This window comes from Erythrolamprus reginae, chromosome 5 (assembly GCF_031021105.1).
Source record: "Erythrolamprus reginae isolate rEryReg1 chromosome 5, rEryReg1.hap1, whole genome shotgun sequence".
Classification (NCBI taxonomy): Eukaryota; Metazoa; Chordata; class Lepidosauria; order Squamata; family Dipsadidae; genus Erythrolamprus; species Erythrolamprus reginae.
In genome coordinates, this window is record NC_091954.1 from 118,731,170 (window position 1) to 118,746,283 (window position 15,114).

General features: G+C 60.1%; 1 protein-coding gene across 5 annotated transcripts in view; it reads right to left on the reverse strand.

The window, feature by feature from the left end:
• ATP13A3 (ATPase 13A3) overlaps positions 1–15,114 on the reverse strand; it is a 32,516-nt gene that overhangs the window by 10,248 nt on the left and 7,154 nt on the right. For 2 of the 5 annotated variants that reach the window (XM_070753883.1, XM_070753881.1), the window contains exons 2-14: positions 12,114–12,196; positions 11,304–11,477; positions 10,334–10,531; positions 10,095–10,165; positions 9,926–10,006; positions 9,596–9,665; positions 5,756–5,890; positions 3,778–3,850; positions 3,377–3,508; positions 3,075–3,266; positions 1,488–1,645; positions 1,099–1,287; positions 78–139 (exon numbers count right to left, since the gene is read on the reverse strand). In XM_070753883.1, the coding sequence (XP_070609984.1) occupies positions 78–139; positions 1,099–1,287; positions 1,488–1,645; positions 3,075–3,266; positions 3,377–3,508; positions 3,778–3,850; positions 5,756–5,890; positions 9,596–9,665; positions 9,926–10,006; positions 10,095–10,165; positions 10,334–10,531; positions 11,304–11,477; positions 12,114–12,161 (1,583 nt within the window). In that variant the 5' untranslated portion in view covers positions 12,162–12,196. Of the gene's footprint in view, positions 1–77; positions 140–1,098; positions 1,288–1,487; positions 1,646–3,074; positions 3,267–3,376; positions 3,509–3,777; positions 3,851–5,755; positions 5,891–9,595; positions 9,666–9,925; positions 10,007–10,094; positions 10,166–10,321; positions 10,532–11,303; positions 11,478–12,113; positions 12,197–15,114 lie in introns of all 5 variants that reach the window. The other 3 variants (XM_070753882.1, XM_070753879.1, XM_070753880.1) reach the window with 2 other exon arrangements.

The window sequence follows — 15,114 nt, forward strand, 5'->3', positions numbered from 1 at the left end:
CCCCACACACCCTGCGCAGGCTGGGCGGCCAACGGGGTCCCCCCCCCCAAAAAGGGAGCCGCTCTTCTCGGACTCACCGGCCGCCTTCCACCCGCTGAATGCCCCAGAGGTCCAGGCCGTCTTCCGTCAGGGTCCCCGTCTAAGGGGAAGAGGAGGGGCCCTTGATGCACTGGGGGGGCACTTCACCAGCAGCCTCTGGGGGGCCACGGCCAGAGAGGCCCCACGGCAGATCAGAGACGAGCCAAGCCCCCCCCCCAGTGAGGAAGGAGCAGCAGAAACCCTCCCAAAACTGGCCAGGAGACCCCAACTCATGAGGGGGCAGGGGGGAGGGAAGCCGGCTCCTTCCGGGGGCTGAGACTGAATGGAGGGTTGCCCCCCCCCTGCCCCCAAGAGGAATGACTGCAACTGCAACCCAGAGGAAGCCCCCCGGCTCTCCCCCCCCTGCCCCCTCTCATCCTTTGCCTGGCCCCCCAGCAGCCCTGCAGCCCAGAGAAGCTCGTGAGGGGGGGGCAGCCCAAGCCTCCCCTTTTCCCGCCCTCGGCCTTCCCACCCCACGGGAGGAAGGCTGGCCCAGACGGAGGAGGGCTCATCTCCCCCCCCACGAATTCTCTGGGGGCAGAGGCCTGGATGGGGGGCTGTTTCTGCTCTCCCCCCCCCTCCCTGTCCACAGAGTCTGTCAACAGCACAGCAGCCACCGAGGCTGAATTTCTGGCTGCCCCCCACCGCCCCGTCTCCCCCCTTCCCAAGAGGCTCCCAAGGCAAACGGGGGGGGGGGGTTAGGCAGCGGGGAGGGTTGCCAGGCCAGCGTTCGGGCTGGGCGGGGAGGGGGCTGCGCAGAAGGAGCCTCTTCCAGGTGAGGAGGGGGGGAGGGGCCTCCACCGGCTTCCAACCCCAGCCCCCCCCACCTGATGGACTTTGGGGCGCTTAGCAACCGGCCGGCCTTTGCAGCCCTTTGCCCTCAGTCACCCAGCGCGTCTTTTGGGGGAGGGGGCTTTCGCTTCCCCCAAAACGTCCGTGACCCAGTTAATGACGGGGGATGGGGGGATTGCTACCGGATTCTGCCCTCCCTCCCCCCCAAGAGCAGCCCAGGGGCCGGACCTTGTCGAAGCAGACCAGGTCCAGCTGCCCACAGATGTTGATCCGCTGGGGGCTGATGCAGAAGATGCCCAGCTTCTTCAGCCGCCGCTGGGCGTAGACGATGCCGGCCGTCAGGGCAGCCGGGAGGGCCGGAGGGACCGTGATGGTGATGATGTCCAGGGACTCGATGATGATGATGCGGGCCGGGACCTGGGAGGGGCGAGGGGGGGCAGCGGCCGTCATCCCCCACCTCCTGGCTGGGGGGGGCCTCCGGAGGGGGGAGAGGAGGGCAGTGCCGGACTTCTGGCCAGCCGCCTCTGCTCCCCTGGCCTCCCCACCACCGGCCCCACCGCCCCTTGCCCCTGGGCAGAGCCCGAGAACGGGGCCAGCACTGGTGGGGCCCTGCCTACCTGGTGGAGGATGCTGATGACGATGGTGTAGAGGAAGCCGATGCAGGCCACGCCCACCAGGCAGAGCAGGAAGAGGTAGGCCTCGCGGTAGAGCTGGAAGTCGGTGGGCTTCGGGTAGAGGATGGAGCGCACCAGCTGCCCCTTCGAGGTGCTGAAGCCTGCAGGCCCAGAGAGCGGCTCAGAAGGAGGGGGGCACTGCCCGGGCAGGAAGCCGACGGGGGGGGGGGGGCGTAAGGGGGGCGTGGGCTCGGGGCAGCTCCCTCTGGTGGGGGGAGAGGGGGCAGGGAGCCGCAAGGTTGGCCGACTGAACAGTGTCAGTTGGCGGGTCTGCAGGGGAGGGCCTGCTCTGGGGCGGCTCCGGCTCTACAGGACCAACTGCTGTGAGCCGCCCCCAGTATAATAATAATAATAATAATAATAATAATAATAATAATAATAATAATAATAATAATATCTGCACCCCCCCCACCCCCCTCCTGGCCGTTGAGGTCCGGCCTAGAATGGGGGGAAAGTTTTCGCCCTGGAGTTTGAATTGTAGCCCATTTTTTATTTCTGTTGGGCAGTTTATAGATCCAGTAAAATCAAGGAATGAAATGGATAAAATAATCTTCCGGGGGAGAAGGGAGGGTCAGAAAGGGCACGGCCCCTTCCACTGGCGCCACAGAGGGACTCTGCCTCCCCACCCCACCCACCCCCAGGGGCCCCCCAGGCCTCGTGTGCGTCTGGGGCAGAGACGTCGGGGGGGGGGGAGCTGGCTGGGGGTCACGCGGTGGACCGGCACCAAGGGAGGTGGGCATCCGGCAGAGCCTGGCAGTAAACAGCCAAACCCCCCCCCCCGTTCACCCCCCCCCGAGGATGAGCTCAGGATCCAAACTATCCAACAACGTGGCATTCGGTGGGTCTTCCCATGGACGTGGTCCCGGAGGGGCTGGCAGCCCCCCAAACGCCCCACCCGGGCAGCCTCACCGGGACTCAGGGTTCCTGCTTGAAGAGGACGGGTGGCGGCTGGGGCCCGTAGGCCTTTGGGCAACCAGGAGCTGTGCACCACTCACGCCCCAGCCCCTTCCCCTCCTGGCTACTGCAACGCCCTCTCCCTGGGGCAGCCCTTGAAGACCCCTGGGAGCTCCAGCAAACCACAGCGGCCTGCATAGCTCTCCTGCCCAGCCACCTCTCCCACAGGAGCTGCCTTGGCTGCCCATTGGCCTCCGGGGGAAGCCCAAGGCGCTGGTAGCCCCCTTTCAAGCCCTTCGGGTGATCTGAAGGAGCCCCCCTTGCCAGCCCCCTCCACCCGACCCCTCAGGGCTGGCAGGCAAGGGAGACACACCTGGCGGGACTCAGAAGAAGGACTTCCTCCGTGGTGGCTCCCCCCCCCCCCAGAGATTAAGAACGGACCCCTCTCTAATACTCTTCTGGAGGGTGCTGAAGCCCGGTTCTGCCAGTGGACCAGGGGAGCCCGGAGCGGGGTGGACGGAGCCCATGGACCAGCTGGCGGGGTCTGCTGTGGCCGGGCGGGTGATTTTGTTGTGATATTATTTGATTTCTTAAAAATGAATTTTAGTGTTTCCCTTCTGCCCAGCGCTGGCCCACCTGTCCGGACGACCACGGCCTTGACCAGCTCCCCGGTGTAGAAGCGGGTCTGGATGACGGTGGTGCCGCAGAAGAGGGTGTGTCTCCGGTGCCCGTCCGGGTCGTACACCTCCTCCTCCTCCTCCTCCTGCCGGGCCCGGGGGTCCTTGGGCGGGGTGGGCAGGTTGGTCTTGGTCACCGGGACGCTCTCCCCTGCGGAGGGAGGGGGAGGGGCGGGAGGGGAGGCTCGCTTGCTCACTGCCTGCGACCCCCCCCCCTGCAGCCCTGCGGGGCCTGGCACCAGGCTCCCCCCCCTGACTCACCGGTCAGCATGCTCTCGTTGACGATGCAGGTGCCGCTCAGGAGAACCGCGTCACAGGGCATGACCATCCCCCGCAGCGGGACCACGATGACGTCCCCAGGCACCAGGTCCGTGGACAGGGCCTCCTCCACACCTAGCGGGCAGGAGAGGGTCGGAAACGGGCAGAGCCCCCCCCACACGCCTGCCCCCCTCCTCCCCCCCGGGAGGCTGATGCTGCTGGGAGGGGCCGGAGGCTGGCGGAGGGACCCCCACCCGGGAAGGGCCACTGTCCCTCGAGGGAGGAGCTGCCAGCCCCGAAGCCCCCCCTGCTGCTTTGGGAAGCTCCCTTCGCCCCACGGCCGCCTGCACCCTGGGGACCCCAGAGCTGCCCCCCCTAGAGCCCCCCCCTGCCGGCCCCCCTACCGTGGCTGGCTCGGCTGATGGAGACGCGGATGACACTGTGCGCGGCCACCATGTCGTGGAGCATCGTGTATTGCTGAAGGTGGGAGGGGGGAGGAGAGTGCTGCTGACCACATGCCCCCAGCCCTACAGAGCCGCCCCACAAGCCAAATGGGCAAGTGGGGCAGCCCCTCTCGGAGCCTCAGACCCACCGGGGCAGGCAGGGCCTTTCCTGGACTGGTGCCCTGGTGCTCTTCCTTGGGGCCCAGCCTGCCTGAGCCCCCCCCACACTGCCTCTTGTGGAGTGTGGGAAGGACCCCCAGGAAGGGCCCTGCCCAGCCCAAGCACAGCGCCTCCCCCGCCCCTTGGGCCAGCCGGCCAAGGCCTCCAGGTGTGGCCAAAGCAGCTGACGGACCTCCCCTCTGCGCCCCGGAGACCCCCATTCAGGGATGAGCCCAGGAGGCCCCTGGAAAGGGAGCCTGCGGTGGGAGCCATGACCCCGGCCGGCCGGCCGGCCAAAGGGTCACCCACCCACCCATCCACACACAACACACATGTCGGGAGCTTTGCGTGAGAGGCCGCACCGGGGGCCCCCAGCCAAATTGGCCACCAATTCCCAGGCCCCAGGCCAAGTCTTGAGACCCAATCCTGACACGAGGTGGTTGCCCAGCAGGACTTTGGCCAGACTCTTCACCCCCACCCCGCTCGCCATCTTTTATCTTCACTGGGTTGAGTGCTGTGGGCCCTTCGTCTCCATCCTTGCCATCTACCTCTGGGGGTTCCTGAAGGGCCCCCCCTCAAATGGTCCAGCAGGGTCTTTCTGCCTGACTCTCTGCAGACACTGCTCATGGGGGCGGCCCAAAGAGGTCCCCGCAGCAGGTCCCTTTGAATTTTCATTATTTCTGCATAAATGTGACCTAAAATGACCTCCAGGAAAGTCCTAAAACCAGAGTCCAAGTGAATCCAAGTACAGTGGGGCCCCCACCTATGAACGTTTCTAGGTAAGAACCACCAGGGGGTCAAGATTGTTTTGCCTCTTCTCAAGAACCATTTTCTACTTAAGAACCTGAGCACGGAAACATTTCCCAGGAAATCTGAGAGCGGCACGAAGTCCCGGCCAGTTTCCTGCCCTTCCCCCTTTGATCCCGGCCATCTGGGGCTTTTCTGGGCGGCCAGAGGAGCCTTTGGGTGGCGCTTGAGGAGGCTTTGGCAGCCCAGAGCGGACGGAGCGTTTCCCTTTCTCTGGGCGCTTGGAGAGGGAACGGACCTCTGCCAGCGCCCAGAGAAAGGAAACGCTCCCTTCGCTCTGGACAGCGACTGTCCTCCTCCTCCTCTTCCTCCTCTTCCTCCCACCCTAATCCCGAGCTTTTATTTCTTTCCTAAGGGGTCTGCAGGCATCGTTTGCTTTGACACTGATTCCTATGGGAAACATGGCTTCTTCTGACAGACTTTTCTCCTTCAGAACCTGGTCACGGAAGGAATTAGACCCCTAAGTGGAGATGCCACTGTAGTCGAAACCTGCTCATCGATCCATTGAAGAAAGTGGCCCAAAACTAGACATATTTACTTCGGCCCCATTTATGCAGAGACGCTGACCATTCAAACGGGCTCCTGGGTTTTCCAGCCTCTCACAGTTATCTCCTCTGAATGTCCCGCAGTCTGGTCAGCCCAAAGTAAGTGGCCAGTCGATGGCAGGGCCTGGGGCATCTTTCAGGCAAACCAATGCCAAGAAAGGGCCCCACTCCAGGCCGGGCACATCCACGGCTGAGGGCAGGGCAGCACAAGGGGCCGGGAACACAAAGGCCCCGTTTGCACAGAGTTTAACACAGTAAGAGCCCCCCACCCCAAAGTGTTTGCTGCGCAGAGCCTGGGTCCTGGACTAGCCAAAGGGGCTGGGCTCCTGCCATTCCCTCGGTCGGTTAAAAGCCACCCAGTCTTGGCCCTCTGCCCCCACCCCAGCCAGCTGACCACGCCCAGCCCCCCCCCCCCCCCCCGCGCACACCTTCCGGATGTTGTACAGGGAGCTGGCGATGGAGATGAGAGACATGATGACAATGGCGACTGCATAGTAGTAGTATTCGTCCGTGCACCAGAGGATGACACTGAACAGCTGGAAGACGTAGAAAGGGTTCAGGACCTGCAGGGGAGAGGGAGGCTCCACTCAATGCGCTGGATTCGCACGCGGCCCTTCTCCGAAAACCCGGCTCACAGAAGAAGTATAAAGCCCAAGCACACAGGACACACCTAACACACTAAAAAAGTACAACTAAAACCCCCCACATTACACCGAGTGCTAAACTCCCTGCTCAGGTAGAACGCTCACAGCGTGGGATTCACTCACACACACACACACACACACACACACACACACACAACCACAACGACATCTAGACAAAGTATTTTCTCACCTTCCATCCATTTCACAAGCGATTACGGTGGGGATTTAAATAGACGCAGCTGTCGGTTGGAGGGGAGAATCTGGTTTTTCACATCTGGAATTAGCCCTTCTGCATGCCTTAGACAAACCCCCCCCCCCCCAGTGGAAACCCTCCCCAAGGTTCACACGGGGCATCTCAGGTGGCCGCCTTCTGGAGGTCAAGACGAAGGGCAAAAGGGCCTGGGGGCAACTCTGTCCCTGAAAGACCCGAGAGCTGTCCGGGGGGGGGAGGCAGGGGGGGCTGATGGTGTTGCATGGCCTCGCTGCTCCCCCCCCTGCCCCAATGGCACCCAGGGCAGCTCCAGTGGCCGCCCTGAGGCCACCCTTGCACAGCCGCAGCACCCAGCATCCGGGGTGGGTGGGGGTCTCTCCAGCTGGCCCCTCCCACCCCTTCCCCGTGAGCTTCGCTTGCCAGAGGCCGGCCAGGGTGGAGGGGGCAGAGGGCAGCCCCCGAGGCCCTGTGGGCGCTGCAAGAGCCCCAACCCCGAGGAAGGGCCACGGGGGACCCTCGTCCAGGCGCTGCTCCTGGGAAAGGGGGCTCCCGAGGGTGGGAGGCAGGGCCCCTAACACACACAGAAACACCCCCCCCCCAAGAGGCCCCGCCTGGCCTGCCTCGGAAGGGCTCCAATGGGAAGGAGTGGCAGCCAAGGGGGTCTTGTCCAGGCCCCGCCTGCAGTTCCGGCACGCCCAGCCTCCCCCCCCCCCCCTCTCTCACACACACACACACTCTATCCATTTCTGTGGCAATGGAGGGTTCAGCAGAGAAGCTTTAAGGCAGCGGAGTTGCGTCTTCATTGTCTTCAGCTGTTTCCCTGGGAAGAGGCTAAGGTCAGCACTGGACGTCTCAGCGGGGGCCACTCAGCAATTCATTCAACAAAATGTTGTATATTCCAGCCAGAGGATGTTTCACAAACCGAGGGCGACCGTGGCATCCTTCTGCGACCACCGGAGGAGTTGGGAGTGGGGGGCACGGGGGTTCTCCTCCTACCTCTCCGGCCGTTTGCAGTCGGGGTTAGTGGGGGTCAGAGGTCCACCCCTCGGCCCCTATTATTATTATTATTATTATTATTATTATTATTATTATTATTATTATATTTAGATTTAATTGGATTTGTATGCCGCCCGTCTCCGAGGACTCAGAGCGGCTCACAACAGAACACAATGCCACAAATCCAATGTTTAAAAAGCACATAAAACCCCTATTATTAAAACCATACAACTCGGCCATACACAAATCTACCGTAGCCTAGGGAAACTCAGTTACCCCATGCCTGGTGACATAGGTGGGGTTTAAGTAGCTTACGAAAGGCGAGGTGGGTGGGGGAGGTTCTAGTCTCCGGGGGGAGTCGATTCCAGAGGGCCGGGGCCGCCACAGAGAAGGCTCTTCCCCTGGGGCCCACCAGACGACATTGCTTAGTCAATGGGACCCACAGAAAGCCAACTGTGTGGGACCTAATCGGTCGCTGGGATTTGTGCGGCAGAAGGCGGTCCCAGAGGTATTCTCTCCCTTGTGGGGTGCCTCAGGGGTCGGTCCTCTCCCCCCTGCTGTTCAACATCTACATGAAGCCGCTGGGCGAGATCATCCGAGGACATGGGGCGAGGTGCCATCAGTACGTGGGTGATGCCCAGCTGTCCACCTCCACCCCAGGCCAATTCAGTAAAGCGGTGGAGGTGATGGGCCGGTGCCTGGAGGCTGTCGGGGTCTGGATGGGGGCCAACAGGCTCAGACAAAACCCTGACAAGACGGAGTGGCCGTGGGCTTTCCCTAAGGACTCTTCGATCTGTCCCTCCATTGCCCGGGGGGGGGAGGTTGGGGGTTGACTATCACCTTTCAGCTGTGGCCAGGGGGACCTTTGCCCAGGATCGCCTGGTACACCAGTTGCACAGTCACTCAGGCCCTCATCACCCCCCCTGTCTTGGCTACTGCAATGCGCTCTACATGGGGCTACCCTTGAAGGGTGTTCGGAGACTCCAAATTGTCCAGAATGCAGCCACGCGAGCCGTCATGGGTGTCCCTCGGAACACCCATACAACACCAACACTCCGTGTGCTGCACGGGCTCCCTACTAGTCTCCGGGCACAATTCAAGGGGTCGGTTATCACCTATAAAGCCCTGCATGGCTCAGGGCCAGACTATTTATGGGACCACCTTGGGCCGCATTCTTCCCAGAGACTGGTAAGTGCTCACAGAATCGGCCTCCTCCGGGTCCTGTCGGCCAAGCAATGCAGGTTGGTGAGGCCACGGGGGGAGGGCCTTCTTTGTGGCCGCCCCGGCTCTGTGGAACCAACTCCCCCCTCCGATACCCGTACTGCTCCCACCCTGCTGTCGAGTAAATCAATCAATCAATCAATAAAATTGGAGCTTTAAGAGCCAATTTGAGGCAAGACTGAAGCTATTAGATCCTTTCGAGCTGCGATCTTCTGTGTGGAAACCTCGGGTGTCCAGGGGGAAGTTTCCCTGTAACCTGCCATCTGGTCAAGGCCACGGTCGTGGATGGCATCATACCAAACGGCTAAGCCGCCCCGGGTCCCCGGAGAGGGGAAGCATACAAATCCAATTAATAAATAATAAAGAATTAATAAATAAATATCGGCAGCTGAGGAAGCAAGGGTCTGCCACAGTTATGGTCATTTTGGCTTGACTCTGCCGGGCAGCCGGATCCCCTGACTTTCAAACATTTTAATAGTTTGCTTTTCCCCCGATTTATTCCATTTTTTCCATGAATTCCCTGGTCATTCCCTGATCGTTCCCTGTTTTCCAGGTTTGCCGGACCCCCTGTGTGTGGCACTTGCCGTGTTTTTCAGAGCACAAAAGGGAGAAAAATAAGGGAAAGAAAACCCACCGGCCAGGGGTCCATCTGGCCAGGGGTCCTTAGCCGGCTCAGCTGCAGCGCATTATGTGGCCCCCTGTGCTTGGGGATCTAAAACAAACCTTATTCGGGGGGAGCAGCGGTGACAAAGTCTGCAAGGGGGGCAGAGTTGGGGAAGACGGTCAGCGCCTCATGGGGGGGGGGAGAAAAAGCTTGGAAAAAGCCCCACTCGGAGCATGAGACACTCCCAAAGGAAGGGGCTTCTTATACCCTGAAAACGCGGTCAATCTCCTCCAGCACCAGAGAAATGGACACCCAGGGCTGGCCGAGGGAAGGACAGCGACCGAAGGCTGCCCAGCACCAGAGTGGCCCCTTCATTCCCCCATGAGAGAGTTTATGGGGAAAAACACAGAGTTTAATCATTTCCTATTTTGGTGCATGGGGACGGAGGGGACCTAAGCCCACCCTCAACGGAGTCTCCCAGAGAGCCACGGGGGCATCGGCCTGAGACGGGGGAGCTGAGAGGTGGCTGCCCGGTCACCAAGACTGCCCCCCCACGCCCCCCCCCAACTGGCTTCCACAGCAGGAGGCTCACCTCTTTAACCAAGAGTTTGAAAACGGAAGGCACTCTGACGGCTATTTCATTCAGCCCGTAGAAGGTCTTCCTGCATCCAAAAGAGATTTGGGAGGGTGGGGGTTAGAATGCACAACTTTACCCCAAAAAAGCCCCCCCTGGGGGGCAGAAGAAAAAGAAGAAGAAGAGCTGGCAGATGGGAAGGGGGGGTAGGGAGGCTGAGGGTCCTGGGCCCCTCTGGACCCTCCCCGGATGGGTGGGAGGGTGTTGGTGGCCCAGAGGGGCAGGGAGGGAGCAGCTGGGGGGGGGATTTTGGTGGGAAGCCCCCCCTGCCCCCCCGCACAGACCCACCTGTAGTCCTGCATCTCCTTGGTCAGCCCCGTGCTGTGTTCCCGGTGGAGGGCAGCGCAGGTGGTGGAGCCATCCAAACCCCTGCAGGAGAGGGAGGGTGGTGGTGGTGGGAAAGGCCGGCCCAGGAGGGTCAGCCCGGGAAGCCCCGCCCCAAGCGTCCATCTCTTACTTGATGGAAGTGAAGTTCTGCACAGCCTCGTCCCAGAAATACTTCACGCTGTGGTGGGTGAAATAGCGCAGCTGGAAGGCAAGAAAAAACACAGGCCGGTGGGGGGGAGGCGATTCTGGGGGAGGCCCGCTTCTCTGGGTCAGTGTGTCCGCAGGAGGGGCCAGCCGAGCTCCTTCACTTTCAGGCCCCCCAGATAGCTTCCCTCGCGGAAGGAGGCCTAGCCGTACCATGCCGGCTACCTGGAGGGGCTGCGGGGCCTGGGAGGGGCCGTTCCAGGCGCTGCTGCCGTTGCTCTCTTCCATGGGGGGCAGGCACAGGGGGCTGCTGGGGCCGTTGGCCACCTTCTCCGGGGCCAGCTCTCGGGGGGCCTGCAGCGGGTGGGGGCCCAGGGAGAAGACCGTGCGGACCCTCGCGCAGAACCAGCTCTGGAATTCGTCCTTCGGAGAAGGGAAGAAAAGGACCAAACGGGGCTCAGCTGCCGACCCTCTGAGACCCTCCCCCCCACTTCCCACCCTCAGAGCCGCCTGGCCACGCAGGGAGAGGGGACCCTCTGGGGGACACACCCGGGACAGGCCAGAGAGCCTTTCCTCGGGGCCGCCACCATGCTGCCCCCGCCAGCCGCCACCCCTGGCCCGAGGAGGTCCGTCGACAGAGCAGGGCCCAAGGCCCAAGGCCCAATCCCTGGAGGCCTGAAGCGCCTCTGCCCGTGTCCACCCTCGGCCTCTCCTGCCCTACCGTGAATTCCCCCAAGGCCCCATTCTGGGTGTTCTGTCCAGCGCCTGAGCTTCAGCCTCGCTCTTTACACAGCCGCCCTCCCACATAAAATGGGGCCTGCTCCCCCTCCTGCCCCTGGAACCCCTCCTGCCCCCGAGAGGCTCTCTGGCCAGAGTCCAGCCACGGTCCTAGCAGGGGGAGGATGAAGCTGCCCCACAAACTGCATTGCGCTAACCCAGTTTCAGCTCTAACCTAACCCCAATTTTTCTCTCATGTTTTCAGCTTTTCATCAGGGTTTTCTGCTACGCTGACATCATTCCAGCCAGGAAAACGGCGCCCCCCAAAGGTGGAACAGAGGGTGACAGGCAAGCAGGCCCAAGCACTGGCGGGTCTTGGGGCAGGGGGCCCGGGGGGGGAAGCCCAGCGGGTGTTAAGGACCATCCCTGGATCCAGATGTGTGTGTGTGTGTGTGTGTGTCCCAGGGCCCCCACTTACGGTCGTCCTCAGCAGCACCACCCGGCAACGTCTCAGCGAGGCCCTGCGGCACGTGGCCTTCACCCGCCACTCCGGCATCCAGTAGAGGAGGAGGAGGAGGAGGCCGCCCGAGCACAGCACCCCCCCGGCCACAAAGGCCACCTTCCACCGGCAGAAGTCGTAGCCGAAGACCTTCTGCACAGAGAAAGAGGGGGGGCACCCTGAGAGCACGTCCCTCCCCCACTCCCCCCATCCACAGCCTGCCTGGGGGGTGGGGGGGCACTCACAGCTGCTCTTGGACCAATCAGCAGAGCAGGGCGAAAGCCAGGCAGGGGCCCCAAGTCTCCCCCCCCGCAGCCCCCCCCAATGCCCCCAAAAGAGGGGATCAGTGGGACAAAGGGGCCTTCGATGAGTCACCCACTGAGGGCCCCTTGGAAGTCTGGGCACCTCCACTGCAGGGCGGGGGGGCCAGGAAGGGCCCATCATATGCATTCTGCCAGGGCAGCACCCCCTCCCCCAGGCCCACCCAAACGGAGCCTCCAAAGAGCTGCCCCAAAGTCTCCCTGTGGGGGAGGGGAGGGGGGGAGGGATGGTCTCCATGGGTGTTTATATCCGCCAAGCAGCCCTGTGAGGTAGGCCGGGCTGAGAGAGGGAGAGGGGGGAGGGGGCTTGACCCACAGTCAGGCTGGTCAACCGGTGGGCTCGGCCTCTGGGGGAGGGGCTCAGAGTGGCTGCAGGGAACCTTCCACCTCTGGTCAACAGCTGCAGAGACTGAGTGTGAGTGATGCCGGGGGGGGGGCTTGGGGGGGGGGGTCAGGAGGAAGGCCTTACCAGCTCCTCTTCCTCGCCTTCCTGCAGCACGTTCTCTTCGTTGCCCATGATGCTGGACTCTTCGCTCCGTCCCGGGAAAGCTGCTGCCGTGGGGAGAGGAGAGGGAAGCCCCCTTCAGAGCCCCCAGCCAGGCAGGCCCAGCCAGGGGGCAGGAGGAGCCCCCTTTCAAAGCTCGGTTCTGCCTGGGCCTTCCCCAAGCCGAGCACCCCAGGCCCACTGGGCCACCTGGAGAACCCCCCCCCCCTTGCAGGGCAGCTGAGAGGGAACAAGGCTTCACCGGTGGGGGGAGGGGGTGGAAAGGGGGGGACACCAGCTCTGTGGCAACAGCCCAGAAGACCCTCCTGGCCCAGCCTCAACCCCCCCCCCCACACTCATTTAGTGACCCTCCAAAGTTACAACAGCATTGAAAAAAGTGACTGAAGGCCAATTAATTTTTCATTGTCCTAAAAGACGTTGAAAAATTAATTGGCAAATATATAAATTTTTGATTCGTTATGAAACAGAAGTGGAAATTGTAAAAGAAAACATGGTAAGTTGGGGAATAAATTTCAAAATGGGAAAAATTATGGATTAATAACTGGCAATGGCAAAATCGACGGCATTCAAGGAGAACAAAGTAAAAATGTTTTACAGGTGGCATTTTTATCACCGGAAAGACTTTCGAAAATGTTTCCACACGTCTCCCCATTATGCTGGAAGTGTAAAAAAGAAAAAGGCAGATTCTATCATCAATGGTGGACATGCTTGCAGGCAAAAAAATATTGGAATAAGATAACAGATTGGCTAAAAGGAATAACAAAGGAAAAATTGGAAAAAAAACCCCAGAATTATATCTATTGGGCATTTTCAATGAAAAAATGAAAAAAGAGGTAAGATACTTAGCTATACACATACTAACAGCTGCTAGGATAGCATTTGCCCAGCACTGGAAAACAGACAAAACACTAGAAGAAAATACAATAATTAGAAAATATAGTAGACTGTGCAGAGATGGATAGGATGTTCAAAAAATTAGAGGGAAAAGAAGACTCAGATTATTATAAGATATGGGGAAAGTTTTACGATTGGCTAAAGGAAAGAACAATAGAGAAATAATTAAAATTCAAGCAACACATCAAATAAAATAATTAATATTAAGTGACAAAGGAAAATGATCTGACCAAACATTCAGAAAAGAAGTGGGGAAACTTTTGTTTCCCAAATGTCGTATGTATATGTTTTGTTTATTATTCACTGTTATGTCATATTTATTGCATTGTATTGTATTGTGTATTTTTTCTTTTGTTTACTTGGTGTTTGGTTTATTATCTATGTAAAAAAATTTAAAAATAAAATAAAATAAATAAAAAGAAAAAGAAAAAAGTGACCGAGGGCCGTTTTCCCCACTTTTGGCCCCCGCAGCCTCCCCACAGTGACCGGATCAAAGTTTAGACAGAGCTGGGAGGGACACTGTAGGTCATCTAGTCCAGCCCCCCTCCAGCAGGGGACCCGACCACCTCTTCTCGAAAGGGGCCTGACAACCGGTACCCCTGGGTCACGTGGTCCCCAGGCGTGGCCTTCCCAGCAGGCCCCCAGCAAGCAGAGTCAATGGGGGAAAAGCCCCCCCCCCCTTCACTCAACAGCTGCAGGGATTCCCTTGAACTGTGGTCATCAACTGGCTCAGCTGTATGAACAGAAGGGAGTCTGGAAGCCCACAGAGTCCATGTTCCCTGTCCACCACGGTGGGCAGCTCCACCTGAAGAGCCACATGGCCACTGCCCCCCCCCCCACTTCCTCTGCCCCTTCTGTCTCCCCCCCCCCCCAATCTCCGGTCTCTGTTCCTCTGCTGAAGAGGCCGAGGGAGGGGGGTGGGGGTGTTTGTCTTTCGCCCCCCCCCCCCCTGGATTCCCCACACCAGGAAATAAGGCCTTGGGGCTAGCGATACCCGGCCCCTCCGAGAGGTTTGGTCTGGTTATGCAACAGGTGAGCTGAAAAGCCCCCGGCTGCGGCCCCTTGGCAAGAGAATGGGCAGAGTGGCCCTGGTCTTCCTTGGTCAGGGCCCCCTCCCCTCAGACCAACAGAGAGCAGCCAGAGAGGCCTTCTTGCCCTACCTATCCCATGCTGGCCAAGGGGCTGCCCAGGCTCCCCTTCTGGAGGGAACACTGTCCCCGGGGGAAATCCCCCCCCTCATTGTCAGGGTGTGCGTGTGTGTGTGTGTGTGTCTCTCTCTCTCTCTCTCACCGTCCAAGCTCTCCAGGACTGGGAACAGGTGGACTGGATTTAAATCCTGAGTGAAAAGTCTGGATCCAAGGCAACTCCATTTCCATCCTCATTGGTAGAGAACCCCCCCCTCCGTCCCCCAGCGCCTCCCGACCACCCCCCCCCCCCGGCAGCCTCACTCGGGCAGGACATTCCGCCTCCTGCTGCGGAACTGAGCTCCGCTTTGTGCCAAATAGACGAAATTGTTTATGTACCTTGAAGAGAAAAATATCTTCAGATAGTTTATGACAAAGGCACTTTACTAAAATAAATTTGATAAAAACCACCAGTTTTTATCTGCCCTGACTGGGAGACAGTTCGCCCCTAACCCTTCCCTTCAGCAGGCTGCCCACACACCCAGGCCCCCTCAACCACCGGCCCTCTAAATCCCCTCGGCCGCTCTGCCCTGCAGGCTTCCTAGAGTCCCCGCACCCTTTCCGCCCTGTGTGCTGACCCAATTTCACCCAAGCAGCATAGAGCAGCCCTGCCCCTTCCCCTGACCGGGACCCCATCCCTCTGTGGACGCCGCCTGGATCGGCCTCCACCAGGACTCCAAGGCTCCCCTCGCGGTTGCCACTGCCCAGCCAGGTGCCACCGATTCCCGTGACGGTGATTAACGGCCCCATTATGGTCGTACCGTGTTCCCCCCCCCCACGCACACTTTAGCTCACTGGTTAGTAAAAAGTTCCATCTATTCCCTCTGGTTGGGGGGCCTGCAACATAGCCCACCTATGGCAATGTCATTTCTCTCCCCCCCCCCACT